Source organism: Oncorhynchus gorbuscha, linkage group LG08 (assembly GCF_021184085.1).
Source record: "Oncorhynchus gorbuscha isolate QuinsamMale2020 ecotype Even-year linkage group LG08, OgorEven_v1.0, whole genome shotgun sequence".
Taxonomy (NCBI): domain Eukaryota; kingdom Metazoa; phylum Chordata; class Actinopteri; order Salmoniformes; family Salmonidae; genus Oncorhynchus; species Oncorhynchus gorbuscha.
Genome location: NC_060180.1, coordinates 48641952 through 48662994, shown reverse-complemented (window position 1 = coordinate 48662994; position 21043 = coordinate 48641952). Strand labels below are relative to the sequence as shown.

At 41.8% G+C, this 21043-nt stretch overlaps 2 protein-coding genes and 1 pseudogene across 3 annotated transcripts; 1 reads left to right on the top strand and 2 right to left on the bottom strand.

Annotated features, from left to right (window-relative positions):
- Positions 1-484: 484 nt before the first annotated feature.
- LOC124041761 lies at positions 485-2911 on the bottom strand (annotated as a pseudogene).
- LOC124041760 (ankyrin repeat domain-containing protein 13C-like) lies at positions 1527-13116 on the top strand. Its single transcript, XM_046359752.1, has 14 exons — positions 1527-3250; positions 3478-3909; positions 4702-4743; positions 5426-5530; positions 8473-8558; positions 9004-9049; positions 9409-9475; positions 9615-9759; positions 9967-10098; positions 10386-10547; positions 10689-10768; positions 10962-11060; positions 11369-11469; positions 11598-13116. The coding sequence occupies exons 2-14, from the start codon at positions 3510-3512 to the stop codon at positions 11726-11728; spliced, it is 1596 nt and encodes a 531-aa protein (XP_046215708.1). The 5' UTR covers positions 1527-3250; positions 3478-3509; the 3' UTR covers positions 11729-13116.
- A 703-nt stretch (positions 13117-13819) lies between these two features.
- LOC124041759 (serine/arginine-rich splicing factor 11-like) lies at positions 13820-20762 on the bottom strand. Of its 2 annotated transcripts, none has more exons than XM_046359749.1 (12): positions 20464-20762; positions 20013-20146; positions 17402-17559; positions 17155-17241; positions 16964-17013; positions 16408-16553; positions 16211-16289; positions 15962-16087; positions 15707-15796; positions 15496-15579; positions 15034-15193; positions 13820-14841 (listed from the first exon to the last, which is right to left on the bottom strand). In XM_046359749.1, exons 1-12 carry the CDS (start codon positions 20583-20585, stop codon positions 14638-14640), a joined length of 1440 nt encoding a protein of 479 aa, XP_046215705.1. In that variant the 5' UTR covers positions 20586-20762; the 3' UTR covers positions 13820-14637. The 2 variants fall into 2 exon arrangements, with proteins under 2 accessions (XP_046215705.1, XP_046215707.1); XM_046359751.1 differs by having other exon boundaries at positions 17444-17559.
- Positions 20763-21043: the final 281 nt, after the last annotated feature.

Sequence of the window (21043 nt, the reverse complement as noted above, 5' to 3'; positions counted from 1 at the left end):
TACTCTGCAGCATTTATTTGGCCTGCAATTTCTGAGGCTGGTAACTCTAATGAACTTATCCTCTGCAGCAGAGGTAACTCTGGGTCTTCCTTTCCTGTGGTGGTCCTCATAAGAGCCAGTTTCATCATAGCGCTTGATGGTTTTTGCGCCTGCACTTGAAGAAACTTTCAAAGTTCTTGAAATGTTCCGTATTGACTGACCTTCATGTCTTAAAGTAATGATGGACTGTCATTTCACTTTGCTTATTTGAGCTGTTCTTGCCATAATATGGACTTTGTCTTTTAGCAAATAGGGCTATCTTCTGTATACCAACCCTACCTTGTCACAACAACTGATTGGCTCAAATGCATTAAGAAGGTAAGAAATTCCACAAATTAACTTAAAGGCACACTTGTTAATTGAAATGCATTCCAGGTGACTACCTCATGAAGCTGGTTGAGAGAATAGCAAGAGTGTGAAAAGCTGTCATCAAGGCAAAGGGTGTTGACTTTGAAGAACCTCAAAATATAAAATACATTTTGATTTGTTTCACACTTTTTTGGTTACTACATGATTCCATATGTGTTATTTCATAGTTTTGCTTTCTTCACTATGACTCTACAATGTAGAAAATATATTTTTTTTAAAGAAAGAAAAACCCTGGAATGAGTGTGTCCAAACTTTTGACTGGTACTGTAAGTGTTGTGTGTAGTACAGAAGACAAAAGTAAGCACACCTGGCTGATAGTGAGAGAAGCACTGATCCCGCTTTACTTGATTCTGTCATTGTGTGTGCGCCTTTACATAATGAAATGCAAATGTACAAATCTGGACATGTCAAATCACTCAACACTGTCATATGATGTAAATATGGAAGAATTGTTTTATATGGCATCATGTAAGATTGAATTGTTTGGGGGGGGGGGGGACTTGGGCTGCTTTGTGTAGCTAGAGGACTGTAGATAATCCTCAGCATTGTAACGGAATACTTTTATGAAGTTGTGCTTTGCATGTTTTTCAATGTAACATGAATAAATGTGTAATTTATCAGTTTAACATAAAGGACTGTTTGAATGTAGTTTTGGTTTGCAGGGTAATGGTGTGGAATTCTGTAACTCAATTAGGCAAAACAGATTTAGAAATGTCATTTAGATTTCCAACAGGAATATTGTCCCTACAAAGATGTGTGCTTTGGGAATTGTATTGTTTTGTGCGAGCACTAATGAATAAATGAACAAGTGGATTACCAGGATTTTACAATCTGTAGTTTCCATACTTTTTCAAACATTAGACTGTATTCAAGTCTAGGTTTTCATAAAGGACTCTGTAGTTTTTGTTTTGGAATGCAGTGTATCATGTACCAGTATGCACCAGGTTCCAATAATGAGGAACACATGGGGTGTAAATTGAATATTTTCTGTGATTGTATATTTGTTGTGCAACCACAGAGGAAACAAAATGAGTGCATTTTATTATGGGTCTGAGCTGTGTGTAAGGGCTCCAGGAATGAGAATTTAGGATTTGGCTCCTGTTCATTTTTTTAATGAATGCTGATAGTACAGTATTTCTGCAAGTGTGCGACAGTCTGACAGTAGAAAAACATTGTTTACCACAAAAGCATGTTATATAGACATTCAATATCCTCAACAAATGTTTGTCATTGACATGGAGGGAAGATAGAAGTGGCTTCCTATGCAACTTCACTCATTTATAATCTGGAGAAACCTTTTGATCAAGTTAGGGTCAAAATGCCCTGGGAATTTTAAGCAAGGGCCCCTTTGGCCCTCCAATCCCTTGACAACAAGTGGAGCAGCTCTTCTTCATCCTCATCACTTCTGCTGGAGTCTTCCTGGTCTTCTGTTTTCTCCTTCACAACCTTCTTCACCACATCTTGCTTATCTATTATTATTATTATTATCTCGCAATACCTCAACCCTCCGGTAACATTCAATTTGCTCATCGATTTCATCAATCTGACGCTCAAGACGACCCTCCTCGTCATCCTCGGCTACAATGGCCTCTGATTTGGTGTTCACCTGCCGCATTTCCTTTTGGAACTCTTCCCACTCCTTATCCATTTGATCTTTGGGAGCATCGACATTGCGGACTTTGGCATCTCTCACTGGGTCGTCAAAGAAGCCTTCTGGTAGAGCTTCAGGTGTATTTCCCTTCTTCTCCACACTCTTCTCAGTTTCATTTGGTTTGAGGATAGACCCTGAATGAGAAGCAGCTGGGACAGCTGGAATGGTGCTGTTGTCGAAGAAATCAGATGGGAGTCCTGAGGCAGGTGCCCCCTTCTGCACACCCAAGCTAAAATCTGCCCCCTGGTCACCAGCCTCCTCTTCATCACTGTCTTCATCATCGACTCCGGCCAAAAGAGTCAGCCCAGCAGATGCCGTTTTTTTTCAATATTCCTGGTAGTTTCTTCGGCCCCGGCGGGGCAGGTTTAGCAAAGAAATCATCAGGTAGCCCTGGCGTAGACAACTGCACTGTAACTGCCACTGGTTTAAACTGCTTCCCATTCGTGTCTTCAGAAGCTTTCCTTTTAAGCAGAGGCTGGGGTCCTTGACTTGTAGAACTTTGTTTAGACCCCTTGAGCTCAGAAAGTTTCTCCTTGTGCTGTTTTCCAAGAATGTGAGTCTGGCCACAATAGTTCATTCTTTACTCGCTCGTTGCAGAGTACGCAGCTAAGGTGATCGAGACTGTTGTACTTGGCATATGGGGATTCGACACGCTTCTTATCTATCGTTTGCCTTTGTTTCTCTCTCATTAACCGTCGCAGTTCATCTTGATGTATCACTTTCTTCTGCTTATTTTTTGGAGGCATTCTTTCATTGAGTTTCAAACCAAATTTCAGAAACCTTGGGGAAGAAAAAAAACACTGTGTGTCTTCATTCAGGACCCATAGTTGGTGTCAAACATATTGCCAGATTTAAGTTTGAGAACAAATACTGTAAATTATACCCAAAGCTGGTACTTTTACATTGCATGTATCATCACGAGTTTACAACAATATATTTTGTGTGCCTTAAAATATTTTGCATTTCTAAATAGATGATGCATACCTAATTATCGCGATATCTAAGGGAACGTGGTCTGATGTTTGTCATTCTGGTGAGATACTAAGCGGAAAATGGCAGATGGTCTTTTCACTCGGTAGTCTTGTTTTCTAGCTAGTTAGTTAACCAAGGCAAGCAAACAACCGCACCTCAAGCTGCAACGGGCAATTTTTTTGAAACAAGTGTTATCAAGGATGTAGCCGAAAACAATTGGTATTTCCATTCTTAATCGATTGTTACAACAGTGAGAGTATATTTTCCATCTGCATTGTTTTTACGTGTGTATGTTGTTTCTGCTGTTGTCAACACTGCACCTCTACCCACATCCATTCTATGCTAGCAGAACTGCTAACTAGGTTAGCTAAATACTAACTGTTAAGGTAGCAATTGCAGGTGTCGTTGGCAATTAGACAACATCATTAATACAACATTTATTTTAGGTAGTCTGCTTGCTGGTTAGTTACGTTAAATCATGACCGGGGAAAAGATTCGCACGTTGCGGAAAGACCATAACAACAAGCCCAGTAAGGATGGGGATATAATGGAAACCTATGATGAATCTACAAATGGGACAATATCATCTCCAACCCCCAACGGTACCACCATCACGTACAAATCAAACAAGAATTATAACAAGACGGTGAAACCTTTGGTACTGCAGCAGATTTCGAATATCAATGCAAACAATATCAATGGCAATCAATCAGTTGTCAGCATCATCGATGACAATAACAAGAACCCAATCCTTCTGACCAATGGCAATGAGGGCTTCAATTTGGAATTCCCTGTTCACGAATGTGTGTTCAAAGGAGATGTGCGTCGCTTGTCCTCACTCATTCGGACCCAGAACATCTCCCAGAAAGATGTACATGGTGAGTGCATGGTAACCCTTACCCATTTATAGACTCTAACTACCTTTAAGCGCCTATTGATGATAGCTAATATCTTCTGTCAGGGGTTGTTTTGATAAGGCCCGAACGCTCGTTAAAACGGTTTTCATATCAACAGGAAATAATTGTCAAAAAACAAAAGGTTAAATTACTACACACGTCTTTTTTATAAGGGTAGTGTTCCCATACAGCCATATTTCCATGTTACAGCGCATGTTTATGGAAGAAATTGGCAGCCACTTGGGCTTCAGCTGTCTAGCATCCTCTGAACACCTATGTATGTGTACGCATAATTGGGGAGGAAGTGTAGTTTGTCAACTTGAGGCACACAGCATATGGATCTATGCATCACTGCTACAGTATGTGTGTGTATTATATATATTTTTTTAAAGATTATCTCTAGCTGATATAAAAGATAAAGGGCATATCAGCATATGTTTTAAACTGTTTTGCAAGCAGTGGTTATTGACGTTTCTAAAGTCAGAATTGTCAGAATTGGAGTTAACATGCAGCCAACTGGGAGATAATTGCTGAAAACCCTGCAGATAAGAAGGGTTTTCAAAATCTAGGTAACCCAAACTTAGTACATGTAATTGAGCTAGGAAATCACATAGCTAGGCTATCACTTCTGGATCCATTAAATCTTACCTGACAATCATGTGACCAACATAGTCACTGCTTGCTCACAACAAGTACATTGATTTACACAAAGATTGTCCTTGTGCACCAGCTCTGACAAATGATCTCATAACAGTTATCTGTCTATCTTTCCAGGAAACACACCTCTTCACTTAGCTGTGATGATGGGCCACAAAGGTAAGGGCTTTGACTTTTGTAATCAACACTATCTGATATGGAGAATAACAGCTACATAGGCAGGACAGAGACATGCAAACAGGCTTGTTTCCCATTGGGAGCAGACTGACCAGTACATCTGTACTACTTTCCTCTAAACATCACATATCGCCAGAGTTTGACGGGATGTTTTGCCTCATATTCTCGTCTCTGGCCTAAACCTAACCCCAGCCAGGGGTTTTGCCATTCACATAACATAATCACCATGTTTTCCAGCTCTCCTTCAGTAAATCCTCCGTATGCCTTTTTTCTTTTTTTCTGGGATAAAATTCCCTTCCTGTTCTGCCATACTGAGCTTATCCTGGCTGACCTCTGCCGACTGCAGTGTGTTACATAGTCTAGTCGTCTCATAGCAGCATGGCAGCGGCTGGTCCCATGGGTGGGACAGGTCCACAGGATCCCTTAATCCCGTTGATTAGTTTGACTCAAATGCAAAGCAGCATCTCTCTTATGTGAAGGTCATAGACACGGTAAATGAACTGTCAAAATGTAATATACTGGTAACATAATTAACTATGGTAATGAGAATCCACTGTGCAAGTACAAAGGCCATGGAGACGGGTAGTAGGCTTAGCCAAAAAAAATCATCTTAAAAGTAGCTTGATATTTGTTTAAAAAAAAATGTTTTGTGTGTGTGCTACAGAGTGTGCCCTCCTGCTCCTGGCCCATAATGCCCCTGTGAAAGTGAAGAATGCACAGGGCTGGAGTCCCCTGGCAGAGGCCATCAGCTATGGAGACCGACAGATGAGTAAGGATATGGGATATTTTATATCCTTTTTTTGTACCCGGGACCGGAAAGCTATTTTATATTATAGATACTGCATCATTGAACAGTGTTCCATCACTGTTTTTTCGTTACATATATTTGAGTTTATCCTGTATTTAAGTCTACACATTTACACTCAGGTTCTCTCAAGTTCATGGTCCTCCCTCTATTTGTTTGATCCTAATTGGATCCTTCCTGGGCTGTAGACTAACTCTGTTTACTCTCTGATGCTGATGAGAGGTTGGGTTGTAAGGTTGCCCTAGCCAGCCAAAGCCATGCAGGGGATTTTCTCTGAGCACTCTATCCACATCCATACGGCCTGGAACACAGCCTGGCCAAGGGCTTAGTGTGACTGCGAGGGTACTGAGCAGCTTTACAGCTGGCTGGCTTCCTCTCTGTCTGTTCACATTTAATGCCCCATCCTAATGCTTTTAACACAGCGCTGTAAACTAAAGGCCACAATATATGTTTTATGTGTATTGATTATTTGAATGTTTGTAAGGAATGCCAGTTAAGTGGAGTGTTTTTTTTTTTAAATGGTGGGAGTAGTGTAGAGAAGATTGAATCCAATGCCATGTTTTCCCCCATGGGCTTTACTAGCTTACTGTTTTTTTCTGTTTTAATGCCTTGTTAGCAAAAAAAATCAACCTGCAAAATATAAAATAATATTATAAATAGGTTAGTTCATCAAAAATTCCATGTGAGTAGTTGTTAAGGTTAGGCAAATAATTTTACTCAGATACTGGTAATTGTACACTGAACAAAAATATAAATGCAACAATTCAAATGATTTTACAGCGTTACAGTTCATATAAGGAAATCAGTCAAATGAAATAAATAAATGAGGCCCTAATCTATGGATTTCACATGACTGGGCAGGGGCGCAGCCATGGGCGGGCATAGGCCAACCCACTTGAGAGCCAGGCCCAACCACTGGGGAGCCAGGCCCAGCCAATCAGAATGAGTTTTGCCCCACAAGGGCTTCATTACAGACAAATACTCCTCAGTTTGCTCAGCTGTCATCAGCTTCCCGCAGGTGAAGAAGCCAGATGTGGAGGACTCGGGCTGGTGTGGTTACACGTGGTCTGCGGTTGGACGTACTGCCAAATTCTCTAAAACAGCTTTGGAGGCGGCTTATGGTGGAGAAATTAACATTCAATTCTCTGACAACAGCGCATTCCTGCAGTCAGCATGCCAATTGCACACTCCCTCAACTTGAGACATCTGTGGCATTGTGTTGTGTGACAAACTGCACATTTTTAAAGTACCATTTTATTGTCTTCAGTACAATGTGCACCTGTGTAATGATCATGCTATTTAATCAGATTCTTGATATACCTTGGAAAAGGAGAAATGCTCATTAACGGGGATGTCAACTAATTTGTGCACACAATTTGAGAGAAATACGTTTCTTTGCATATGGACCATTTCTGGGATCTTGTATTTCAGCTCATGAAATATGGGACCAACACTTTAAATGTTTTATATTTTTGTTCAGTATACAAATCTTTATTTCCCTCCTATTAAATTCCCTGATGTATGTTGAGTGGGTTAGCACTATGACCCTGTCACCCTAGCATACATTAGTATGCAGCTCCAGGCCTGCAGCAGGGATGATTTGGCAGACTGGGGACACAGAGGTCAGGCATGGGAAGGTCAGATCTCAGTGAGGGGTGTGGGGGGCAGGGATCAGAGGAAAGGACAGCATGGCTCTTGCCACACAGTACAGCAAGGACACGCAAAGGCAGCCAAACTGGCCAGTGACTGGGTCGGTACTAGTAGTGGTAAAATGAAAATAATGCTGCGTATACTAGGGCAGTGCTTCCCAACTCCAGTCCTCGAGTGCCCCCAACAGTACACATTTTACTGTAGCCCCGGACAATCACACCTGATTCTACTTGTCAACTAATCACCAGGCCCTCCACGAGTTGAATCTGGTGTTTTTTGTCCGGGGCCACAACAAAAATGTGTTATGTTGGGGGTACTGTGCTATGGCTTATTATTGAGAGAGATACAGAGAGGGAGGCCTACGGCGAGAAGAGAAAGGTCATCCTGTATAGATGGAGCCTTGATTTCCCCCCCCCCCCTTCTTTTTCAATTGCATAAGATCAAATAATTTCATAGTAACTAGGCTTTCATCTCACTCACACACGCACTGCGACAGCAGCTCACGCTAGGTGTCCATATCTGCCATGCAACACTGCTCTGCCCCTGCAGCGAGTGCTTGCTTTGTCAGCACTTCCTCACACTGAAAATCCCCACTCTAATGTTTCTCACTGGTCAAGATTACTGGATAGAAGATCACCCCAATTATAATTCATTGCAAGAGAGCACACACTTAGCAATCTGTCCGAAAACTCACAAGTCCTAAGTGGGGTTATATAACTGAGGTTCAGCCTGTATTAAATTTCATATTAGAACAAGCCGTGTGTAAGGTGACTCATGTCATGCGTAGCCTCCCCTGAAAACTCTACTGCATCAACAAGCCACGGTCCAGATTGCTGGCTACATCAGTGTTGAGCCTTCATGTCTTGTAACAGTCACACACGTGTGTTTCATGATGATATGCAGCGACGTGACACGCTTTGGAGAGAAGAGCTGGGGTCACCTTACCACTCACTTACACTGTCGGTGTCCGTAGTATCGTCCTAAACCCCATCGGATTACTGTTACAGTATATTACTTGGTTGAATGATTTATTGCTCATGACTTTCCCTGTCATTGAAGTGTGGGTTTGCTAAGTTCACTTTTCACTTTAGTGAAAGTTGCTTTTTGAAAGATCATGTGACCTTGTAATCCCTTCTGCTGTGTGTGTAGAAACATGCACATATAGAATGTCTAGGGCTATGGAATATATTGTCTCTTCTTGTGTGGTGGTGTGCTTTGTTAAGGCTTTGTTTATCTCCCTCCTCTCCCCTCCTCAGTTACGGCTCTACTGCGGAAGCTGAAGCAGCAGTCCAGAGAGAGTGTGGAGGACAAGAGGCCCAAACTGCTAAGAGCACTGAAAGAGGTGAGGTTCTGACAGCCGACTAGACTAGGGACTACTACAGTATCTGGTTAGAAATAGGATCTTTGCACTCTATATACATGTGTCAAATACTTGAGCTGCATTGCACTTGATTTAGTTTGGCCGGTACAGTGGAATAAATGGAATAGTCCCAAAAGTATTTGGTCGGATTTGATATGCATTTGAGGCAGGTCTGGTCCACTCCATACCGAGTTTCGGTTTACAATTACTATCTTGTTATACCTTTACCCCTTTTCTCCAACATTAGCATCTGTCCGATGTAACAGCCCCAACCGCTCACCAAAACACGCTCTTTCCCTTATTAAAATGCTCTAACAAGTTATTCCTCCAGCTATAAAGAAAAAGTATGGGTAGATTTTGTTTTGGTGTTTTGTGGCTTGCATGACAAGATAATAATTTACTACTTTTTTTTATTTTATTCTCATAGCTTGGGGACTTCTACTTGGAGCTTCACTGGGACTTTCAAAGTTGGGGTGAGTCGGCTCTACATCCTATACGTTGAAATAAGCTACAGTGATGGGCCAACATCTCCTTTCACACGCTCTGTCTCCGTTCATTGTTATTCTTGGTGGAGGACACCTTAGCCAAGTCAATTCATTCTCCAATCTAATTAGCGTTTTGTTCCCATTCTATCCTGGCTGTTAGTGTGACGTGTTAGTTGCTCAGTGGGTTTGGGGCTCTCTGTCTCTTGGCTCAGGGATTCAGCGCCTAGCCACAGCCGTGTTCATTTATATACCACGTAATGATACCACGTATTATCTCTTCAGTTTCTTAGTTAATCTTATGAATCAAATGCTATCGATCATTACTTTCTCTTTCTCCCTTCTCATAGTGCCCTTGCTCTCCCGGATTCTGCCATCTGATAACTGCAAGATCTACAAGCAGGGGATCAACATCAGGTAAGGCATCAAATACACGTCTGACACAGACGCCAGCTGTACTCCTCACAAGTTGTGAGGAGTATAGCTGGCGTCTGTAACCATTCACCTTCCAGAGTTAACCCTATACACACTTTCTCTCCCCTCTCACCGCTGACAGACTGGACACCACTCTGGTAGACTTCACAGATATGAAGTGTCAGAGAGGAGACCTCAGCTTCATCTTCAATGGAGACGCTCCGCCTGCCAAGTCCTTCTATGTTCTGGACAATGAGCAGAAGGTGTACCAGCGTATTCACCACGAGGTGAGCTGTCTGGTCTGCATTTAACATCACCATCCTCCAAGCCAACCGCTCTTACAGCACTGCTTGTATTGCAAATGCTTGTATTGACTGAAAGATCTGCAGGGGGTCACAGTAAAATTAACATTTGCCCGGATTCAATATTGTGCCGAAGTCATGTCACCATCCAGCGTGATACTATCTGGCTGACTGCCTGTTGTGTCCCTGCAGGAGTCTGAGATGGAGACTGAGGAGGAGGTGGACATCCTGATGAGCAGTGACGTCTATTCTGCCACCCTGTCCACCAAGTCCATCACCTTCTCCCGCAGTCAGATCGGCTGGCTCTTCAGGGAAGACAAGACAGTAAGCACCCCTCCCCGTCCTGGGTCCTGTTCAAAGGGGGTCAAAATGTTTTGAAATGGGGATCTACCTGGAGTTGTCCAATAAGAACACAGATTTGTTTGACCGGTTGCAAAACATTTCCCCACGGTGTGTCCTTCTGAATACGACCCTGTGGTCAAACCAGGCCAGTCACTGGAATATAAAGCTTGTAATACAATGGATCTCATAATCTGTGTACTGTATGGGGAATAGGGTGTCCTAACTCAGCCAGTGTGTATTATACATCTGTCTTGTGTCTGTCCCTGAAGGAGAGGGTTGGTAACTTCCTGGCAGACTTTTACTGTGTGAACGGCCTGGTGCTGGAGTCCAGGAAGCGCCGGGAGCACCTGAGTGAGGAGGACATTCTGAGGAACAAGGCCATTGTGGAGAGCCTGAGCAAAGGAGGGAACCTGGTGGAGCAGAACTATGAGGTGAGGGAGGATGAGGGATGGAAGGGAGGGAGGCTTTGGGTCTTTGGTCTCTTCTTCAGTGGTGGTTGTGGTGTGGTGCACATTAGATGGATATTAAAGTAAGCCTACATGTGATCCTCTCCCTCGCGGTCTTTCCCTCAGCCTCAGAGAAGGCTGTCCCTCATGGCTCCAGGTCCTAACACTATCTCCTGGGAGGAGTACATCTCTGCAGAGCACGGAAAGTAAGCCCTGCATAATTCCTTTTAAGAAAGGTCACAGATGACACTACTGTCCGGAGGAATTTCAAGCAACTGTGTTCATTATTGAGTTATTGACAAGTCGGTGCATTGAAGATCATTACTAGCAGTGGCTTACTGTTAATCCTCCAAATGTATACGCCAATGATGCTGACTTAGCCAGTGTGTTCATCCCTAGGGCACCTCATCTTGGGAGAGAGCTTGTGTGTAAGGAGAGCAAGAAGAACTTCAAAGCGAACGTAGCCATGAGCCAGGACTTCCCTTTGGGCATTGAGTCGTGAGTAGAATCCTTCCTCTTATTGGCTAATATTCTCTGGTCAGTCTCATCGCTGACTGCAGTGCTATTGGAAACGTCCATGTATTGATCACTGTTGTGCACACAGGTTCTAGTTCAATGTATATTAGGCTGTTGCAGATTCGTGTCTAGCTATAATGCTTTTCAAATGCCCCTTTTTTAAAATGTTTTATTACTTATTGGTTTTATTGTTTAAATGGGACCTCATCAAATAATGTACTGTAAGAACATTTTTTATTTAACCCCGACCCTAATGATTTAACGTTTCCCCTTTTTCTTCGGTCTTCCAGGTTACTGAACGTGTTGGAGGTCATAGCCCCATTTAAGCACTTCAACAAACTCAGAGAATTTGTTCAATTGAAGCTTCCTCCTGGGTTCCCAGTCAAACTTGGTATGCATCTACTGTACATTGTGTGGCCACATGGACGATTTTATTTGAAAGTTAAAAAATAAAGTGAAATAATGAAGAAATTGACATATTAAACACTCTAAATATCCTCTCCTATTTCTGTGTGCCAGACATCCCTGTGTTCCCCACTATCACAGCTACGGTCACCTTCCAGGAGTTCCGCTATGATGACTTTGAGGAGTCCATCTTCTCCATCCCAGCGGACTACAAGGAGGATCCCAGTCGCTTCCCTGACCTCTGACCTGGTTGTCGTAGCAACCAGAGCTTTCCCCGCCCCGCCCATTCGGAAACTGACAGAGAAACAAACTCTACCTACCTACACTATTAAAAGGAAAAGAACCAACTAACGACAGTTGAGATTAAATAGGAGGATGCCCATGTATTATTTGATATCTGTCTGTGTGTTCTGATGAAAAGGGGGAATTATCTCTTGGCCCTGAGTTTTTATTTATTTAAATTTTGTAGATATTTCCTTATAGCAAACAAGAATCAACCATTTTCAGCTGTGTAGAAACAACAGCACGAGGTCAAACTCCAGAAGAGAAGAATTGAGGGGATGAGGAGTTTAAAAAAATATTTGATGTCATCTCCGTAACAGCTTATTGTTCACCGACTACGTGATCACTGCTTTGTACTGCAAACCAGCACCTGTGAAACGGCATGAAGTTGGCTTCATCTGTGACATCTTAACCGTGCACTTCTCCAGGTTTAGCACTCACCGCGCCCAGTTTATCTAGCGTCTGCCCTTTGGGCACTGCCCCTTTCTCAACATGTTTAAGTACCCTTGGACATTCATTGCCTGTAAATGACTACGGTATAAATGAAGTGTCAGAAATATGAAGATGTCATAACTGAACTGAGAAAATGATGTACCAAACGTACTGTATGTATGTCAAAGGAGCAACACTGTGTAGCAATACATTTCCAGTACATAAGAATGTTTTTTTAAACCAGCTGGGAGGAAAGTATGGTGTAAAACTGCATTCTTTCAAAGATATCAACACCCAAGCCTTTTCTCTCTAGTGCAGGTTAGCTCATCTATCTTACCTCCCGGCTATCACTGTCTGTTTCAAGTGACTGTGAATTTAATCTGTTTTGTGTGTGAGAGAGGACTTTAAAGGGTTTAGTGTTGTGTGTGTGTGTGTGTGAGATTGTGTGAGTGAACCCAGATGGGGTATCAGGAAAGCTGTTCTAGTTTGATACTGCACTGACATTAAGTATATTTAATCGCATGCTACGTTGACCCAATTGGATTCCTTGTATACTCTTGAGCGTATATTTCCTACACTTGTTATACCTGCTACCATCTCCCTATCCTTTCTGATTATTCAGGAAGACTAACGTCTACCGTATAAATATTGTAATCACACTAAAAACCCTTTGGTCAAATGTACTTAGGTGGTTTAAGCATTAACTGCAACTTATTGACTGCAACTGTCTGTATTACTTTACTTTCCTGTACAATTGCATTACATTTCAATGAGCTTACTATTGGACTGTATAAGCTCATTAAAATGTAAGATCTGTATGGTCTTTGAAAACAGATGTGCCCTACTGGTATTTCTAAATGTACTGCAGCTTTCCAACTTCCCATCCCTTTAAATAAAGCACCAGCACCATCATGTCTCAGCACTGTCTGTTTCTTTGTATTTTATTCAGTGATTATTTTAATTGTAGTCTCCAGCAGACTGTAGCTAGGGGTCTCTGAAATTTTTTCATTTTATTTTTATTTTACCTTTATTTTACTAGGCAAGTCAGTTAAGAACAAATTCTTATTTTCAATGACTGCCTAGGAACAGTGGGTTAACTGCCTGTTCAGGGGCAGAACGACAGGTTTGTACCTTGTCAGCTTGGGGATTCGAACTTGCAACCTTTCGGTTACTAGTCCAACACTAACCCCTGAATCAATGGAGTCAAGCCTCCAAGACATTGGCCATAATCCAATGGGAGTGTAATTTGGATTAAATCCGATCAGCGTTAACCCATGGTAGCCGACCGCTTTTGTCGGCGGTGTAACTACGTTGTGGTCATTGTCACAAAACCACACCCACCCTTATACCATACCCATGTTACAAGTTAATGAGAAAGTGTAGGCTATAATACCGTGAACGCAGCCTCCACTAATACAACACCATTGCCTTTCAAATTAAATCACACTGAACGTCCACGATACAGATTGAATAGAGCCCCTGGTCTAATGCTCTATTGATCAACCATACTATTCAGGCTTCAGATAGCTCAGCATTTGATATGGGGTCACACAAGGGCCCATGTTAAAACTTTGCCCTAAACCTAAAATGAACACCTGAAGTTTAAAACAAAATAAATCAAATCTTTCCCCAGGTTTTTATTGTATATAAAAAAATCACTGATAAAACGATACAAACTTCTAAGAATTACAACGAGCATCAGATCTACTGGGTATTGTGAATAGGTGAGAGATAGGACCGATTATTTTGGCGCCACAAGACCCAGTATAAGTGTACATCTTCCGTATAATAACGGATGGGATATAAACACAATATACCACGTATAGGAGTGACAGAAAATAGATGGTGAATTTATTGAGGCGACTTCCGTACAGAAGCTCAATAATAAAAAGCTAAGTCCACAGCACTGTTCTATGTAGCAGCCATGTCTGATTAAAATGGACATACGGTGAACTTGTCAAGCAGTGTAACTGGCTGCTTCCGCTCCTAGCAATGTGTAGAAACTAGATTTAAACAACAACAAAAATACACAAAAGCCATTATCATCATCATCATCATGTAAGCTCTGCTTGAAAAAAGAAAATCAAGTCGCACACTTTGCCAAATAGAATCCACTTTCAAATTACAGCAATAAAAGTTTCAACCAACCCCACCCTTTTCACATTTTCACCATCAAAATAGGACCAAATAATTATAATACATACAGAAAACGATGACAAAACAGAAAAATCTTAAGGTTAATCTTTCGGTTCGTCTTCTACTTGATCGATTTTGTCTCGTCAATCCAAAAGGAACACTAACAATTGAACTGAGATAAAGAAGGATCGAGTAGAGTTGAATGAAGCCCGAATTTAGTAAGCTCAGTGGGGCATGGAGGTTTTGGTACAATGGAGGGTTGGGTACATAGAGGTCTATACATCGGTCTCTATTATTGGGTGACTCAATCACTGACATCCATGTCGTCCTCTTCACGGTGGTCGTCTCCGTTGACTTTGGAAAGCCCAGTGCCATTGCCTTCCACCGAGTGAGGAGACTGGGCTCCGGAGTCCTGGTCGGAATCTTTCTTGTCCAGCCTCTCCCTCTCCTTCTCACTGTCGTAGCCCTGCTCTTCCTCATCATAGTCTCTGGTGACCTGCAAAGACGTCTAAGGAAATTTGAAATGACTAAGTTTAATATATCGGACACTCATTTCATATTACTTGTTATTCTTTCATACACGGCAAGTAAAACGCTGGATCAGAATACAGAAGGAAGAAAGAAAATGAACACGGACATCCTACACATCTTACATGAGGTGTATAACACAAGACACAATCATTCAGTCATTGGTGCTGACCTTTACATCTCCTTTCTCCACGTCAGTTTTCTCCCTTTCCTTTTCTTTGTCTTTACTCCTTTCTTTCTTTTCCTTCCTTTCATCCCGACTGCGGTCTTTATCGCTCCTGCGCTCACGGTCCTTCTCTCTTTCCCTGTCCCTCTTCTTCTCCTTCTTATGTCTGTAGGGAGAGGAAAGTTAAAAGCTTATGAAATAAAGTCTCCAAATCCAAAGAGAAGTGTAGTAGTTGACTGTCTAAAATGGCTTATTTCCAGGTTACCCTAAAGAAACCTTTACATTTGAATCTAAATAAATTATTTGATTGAGTGTTCTCAGGGCATTTACAGTTACACTTTGTAAACAAAATGTCTTGTCATTTTCAGTCTCAAAATAGCAATGAAATACCACTGGCAGCATATTGAAAATGTGTTCACTAAGGAAATTCTCTTGTTCTATGAGAATCGAGATCCCCAAAACACCAACCTTCTAGGAGAGGGAGTCCTGGAGACTTTCCTCTTGGGGGATTTCTTAGGAGATCGACTGGCACTGCGAGTCCTTCTCCGCTTTCTATACCCAACAGCATGAAAAAAATTTTTTTGTAAATATCTGACCAATCAACAACATGTTAAGACAGAATGGTGAAACAGAGCCACAAGTCAGACATGCGGCTCTGACCAATGAAAGCTGCACTAACCGATCGATACTGCGAGACCTCCTGGCAGTACTGTAGCTTTTCGGAGGTGTTTTGGAGCGCTTTTTATCCCGCTCCTCCTTCTTCCTATCCCTGTGGATCGGAGACAAGTTAATTACATCTGATCAACATTTCTTATTGTATATTGGGATTAGAGTTGTGATAACGAGGTAGAGAGTAATCACAGGGCGGTCTCAGAAGTTCAGATCGTGCAGCTTGAGGATTAAGAATGGGTCAAGTCTGTGCTCTGTGGCTCACCTGGACTTGCTTGGTGATGGTCTGCTCCGGTCTTTGGAGTGGGACCTCCCACTCCTCCTTCGGGGGCTCTTGGAGCGCCTCCTGTTCCTGGAGTGCGAGCGTCGCCTTGACCTGCTCTTTGAACGCCTGCAGATCACACAAAAACAACATTAGTCTCTACCCTTAATATGAAAACAAAACAAAAAACGTACTACCTTTACTTTTAACACAATCCAAATTATTTGTCAGGGGAATAGAGTTTGTGTTCACCTGTGTCTGGAGCGAGAACGGGACCTTCTGCGTCTAGACCTGGACCTGGAACGCGAGTGCTTCCTCTTGCTCTCCTTGTCTGCACAAACAAAACATGAAATTACTTTGGTAGAGCAAATAATAGCTTATAGCTAGGGCTACCAGTAATTTATCAGATATGATATATCCTTTGGAGATGCAATGCTTGGGCTACTCACTCCCAGGCTCGATGGCAGCAGAGATGAGTGACTGAGCCTCTCTGACCCTCTTCATGGCCTCTTCTATCTCTTTGTTGGAGGAGTCTGCCTTCAGGCCCGGATTCATGTTGATGTTCATGTTCATCCCTACACCCATGTGGTTCATTCTGAAGAAGAGGACATTATTTAGTGGTGATTATAAACCGGGTAGTTTGGGTCCGAGATGCTGATAGGCTGAAACAGCATTCCAGTCGTGTGTATATCAGACCATAAACTAAGGGTATGACACAAAACTACTTGTTTACTGTCATACGTATGTTGGCAAACGGTTTACAAAGCAATAAGGCACCTCGGGTTTGTGGTATGAGGAGGTGTGGTATATAGCCAATATACATCTGCTAAGCTCTGTATCTAGGCCCTCCGTGCACAAGAACAGCCCTTAGGCGTGGTATATTGGCTATATAACACACCTCCTCAGGCCTTAATTAGAACAAACTGGAGGGTCATCCAACAAATGAACAGCTCATAGGTGTTTGATGTCTTTTAATGGACATTTTCTAGAGGCATGATGACTTACTTTGGATCCACCTGCGACATAAACTTCAGAAGCTGGTCAGTGGGAAATGACTGTTGGGGAAGAAGAGTGAAGAAAAGTGTGAAATATATAATATAAAAGTTAGATATCTGATATCCTTTTAACATTTCCCTTCAACACCAGCAGTTGTGTGCGCACACAAAAATATCACCAGATTTCAAGCCAACACTCACCTGGGGGTTCATATTCATATTGGGGTTTGGAAACCCGAACGCTGCCATCGCTTCCAAGGAGGGACCGCCGAAAGGATTGCCACCCATCTACAAAAAAACAACAGCACACCATTAACCCTTTCATTGTCTATATATACACGAGCGGACAATAATCAAGTCATTAAGGCAGATGTTTAATTTGAATAACTTAAGGACCACAGAATTAAACAGAACAATTAAACATTGTATCTCTGTGCTGAGGACCCACCTGTGGATAGGACATGGGGTTTGGTGTTGGGAGAAGTCCTACCTGTGGATTAGACATGGGGTTTGGTGTTGGAAGGAGACCTCCTCCGGGCAGAATCCCTGCAACAGCATTTGCTGGCGCCAGCAGTGACAAAGCTTTAGCCTCCTCCGGGATAACGCCTACAGAAAAACCAAACAGGCATTAGGGGAAGAAGAGAACATCAACGTCTAGACTCTACAGAAAAGGAGAGACATTTTGAAAAAAACAAACCAAAAAATACAGATGACTTGCTCAAGTATTCTTCAAAAACATTTGTAAAGGTTTCAATACTGTTACCTTTGATAGCTGCAAGATTTGAGAAGGTTTGTTCCTTTATTATTTTAACCAGTGTAGATTGAAAAATAACTACGATTGGGAAAATAGTATATCACAATACACACTACTCCAGTGAACACTGCCAAGATTGTATCACCTGAACGTGTTTTTTAAGTCATGAACCAAACGTTAGCTAGCACAGCGGCTTCTCCAGTGGGGTGTGCTCTCAATTTTCATTTAGATTGAACAAGCGACTCACGTTGGCGGCTTCACTACTAAGGAGCACACAGAGAAAAATCGAGATACACAAAACAAAAAGAATTTCAGAGAGTTGGAGGTCAACAGTGATTACTGACATTTTCTACTACTTACCAGCAATACAGTTATAAGTAGAAAAAAAAAACACCTAGCATACACATTTTGGGTAGGTGATATCTACGCTCCCAAGAACCTTACCTGTCACTGCATTAAATATGCAACAAATGAACCAATGCCTTTTATTTAAGTGTAAAATCAACTTGGCAACATTAGATTATCTTGTTTGCCTAACATAGTGATCAGGAAAAAAAAAACTATGGTTTCAGATCTCAATGTTGCCATTGCTACCTAAAAAAAGAAAACATACAATATCTTAATCAAGATACAATAGCAAAAATAACATTTTTTTTTACAGAAGACACACAAACACACTCACAAACAACATTTAAAAAGGGCACACGGGGGAGAGAATTTAGCTGCAGGAGACAAAACGGTTGGGTGGTATTTTCAGCGGGGCCTGGTATACAGGACTGGCTGAGCCAGGAAAAAGAACTGTAAAACACAACAACAAAAAAGAAAGACCACTGTTAAAGAGAGAGCACTGAACCAGTTGCCATTGCCATGTGGGGTGGATATCTAAGACAATTAACAACTAGATACAGTCAGGAACCTTAAAGTACAACATAGAAAACACAGAGATTTGCTATTTTAATCCGCCAATTTCAGGGACAGAGTGGTGAGTGAGTGCATGTAATTTCTTGCTAAATTTAAATTGGATACCATTGGTCACCCAAATCCCCAAACCAGGAAGTGCCTTAACGCTAAAGGTGAAAAAAATATGAAATACAGGTATACCAATAGCTGTGTTATTGAGAAGTGTATAGTTTACTGTTCTGTTACTCTGCTATGGTTTACTTTCTTACCACTTGGATCCAATGAGAAAACCAGATTGGACATTATACAGGTCAGATTATTAACACACCTGTTTTGATAAATATGTACTTGTGAGCAGTCAAGAAATATTTGTGTAATACATGTGATATGCATTATAGTATTAACAGTAGTATATATGCTACTGCATTCAATTTAAACTAAAATACCCTAAAGAAGAGAAAATGAGAGAAAGAGAGAAGAAAGGACACAGGAAAAAAGAGAAAGAGAAGGGTCTGGGGGGGCTGCTTGAACGCTTGCTGGCCTTTTGTAAATGCCTACAATCCCCTGTTGGCAGGCAGAGGACCACTTTCAGCCATCAAGGAGGGGGCTCTGCTTTTGCCTTCTCCACTACAACAAATCACACACACAAATAACAGAGAGAAGTTTAACAGAGGATAGTCCAATATGGGGGAGAAAATAAAAAGCATGGTTAAGTTTTTATACACATGTAAGTTCATCTCTGCTTTCTTTTGAGGAGGTGCGTCTGTCTGCCCATGGGTCTGGGCTTGTTCAGCCCTCTCAGTCGGAGCAAGTCCCAGTCCCTAAAGCAGACCGTGGTATACTGTGCTTACTGGTGGAGGAGGACAAAGAATTGGCTGTGGAGACTACTACAGACTACTCAAGGTCATCTGTGTTGTTTAGTGTCTACCAAGTCCAATGCATCATGGAAGACATTATGACCTTACAGTGTGGCAGAAACTGTATATAAGACATACGTGTATCGTTATAGGTATGGTCTTTAGTTCCACAGTATACCAAGGGCCTGGGTTGTGAGAGCTGGTATAGACACCTCTCTCCTTGCAATTAGCAGAGGGGTCGTACAAGATAGGACAGAAAGAGTGGCATGACATCATTGATCACAGAATCAGATAGGCTTGTCAGATCAAAAATGGTTACTATTCAATTCAATAGGGTTTATTGGCATGGGAACATATGTTTACATTGCCAAAGCAAGTGAAACTGATATAATCTGAAATAGTTAGGATGCACGCTTAACAGTGGCTTCAAGCCACAGGCTCATATTACTCCATCCTGAAATCAATGGGGGCGTCAGGCGTCACTCTCCCATCACTACATTATACAATCAAGGATCATTCATACAGAAAGGGAAGAACAAATCACCAACCTTCGGCAAAAGGGACGACGATCAGCGCCCTGTCCACGAAGACTGTGTTGGTCAGATGTTGAGACACCCCCACGGACTCGGACTCTTTGAACTTCACAAAACACACACGCGACGTCACTGGCAGAGGCGACTCACTGCAATAAAAAAAAACGTTTTTGTAGTTAACTAACGTTAGTTATTCCGCTAGTGACACCATAATAGATTGTATATAGCAAAACATCCCCGAAGTAGCTAGGCAAACTATCGTTACCCAACTATAGTAGTTAATGATTCGCCTTCTTAGGTTTCGGGGACGGCCCGAGATGGGGCCTCCTGATGCTAACGTTAGCATCGTTAATAATAATACTACATTGAAATCAATTAAATCACAAAGTGGTAAGAAGTGATTAACTAAACAAACAATAACTGTATATAGTTAGCAACAACCGTTCAACAAATATGAGCTACTTACTCTGGTGGAAACAATTTGAGTTCTTCAATGGTTCCAAGAAACCCGAACAGCATTCGCATCTGCTCGGATGTTGTGCTTGGCGACACGTTCGTCACCTGCACTACGTTCGTGGTACAATTCATGTTTTCACAAAATAGTAAAAACAAATATATATATATATATAAACAATTACCTCTCTATTTCAGAAGTATTATTGTATAAATATAGCCAATTAGTTGCAATCCTCGTCGAAGGCGTTTTGAAAAACTCAAATATAGATCTCGATTCGTTTCGCCGCCATGTTGTTTAGCTTGAATACACAAAACAGCGCATGCGCATTGTGAAAGTCCTGCGGTGATGTAGCGAGTGGTGATGTGTGCCAGGAGAGGTCGCTCTCTCCCTCCCAGGAATCAAATGTGAAATTTCTCACGTTTCGGTGGCATGAAATAAACAGTGAATTTGATTTCTAGGCTAATTGAAATAGATGGTGCAACTCAGGCCAATACATATTTTATGTTCAGATGGTAATCATAATGAAAACAGACATTGACTCTTTGAATATGCTTTCACAAAAGTGAAAGAAACAAGCAATTGTTACTGT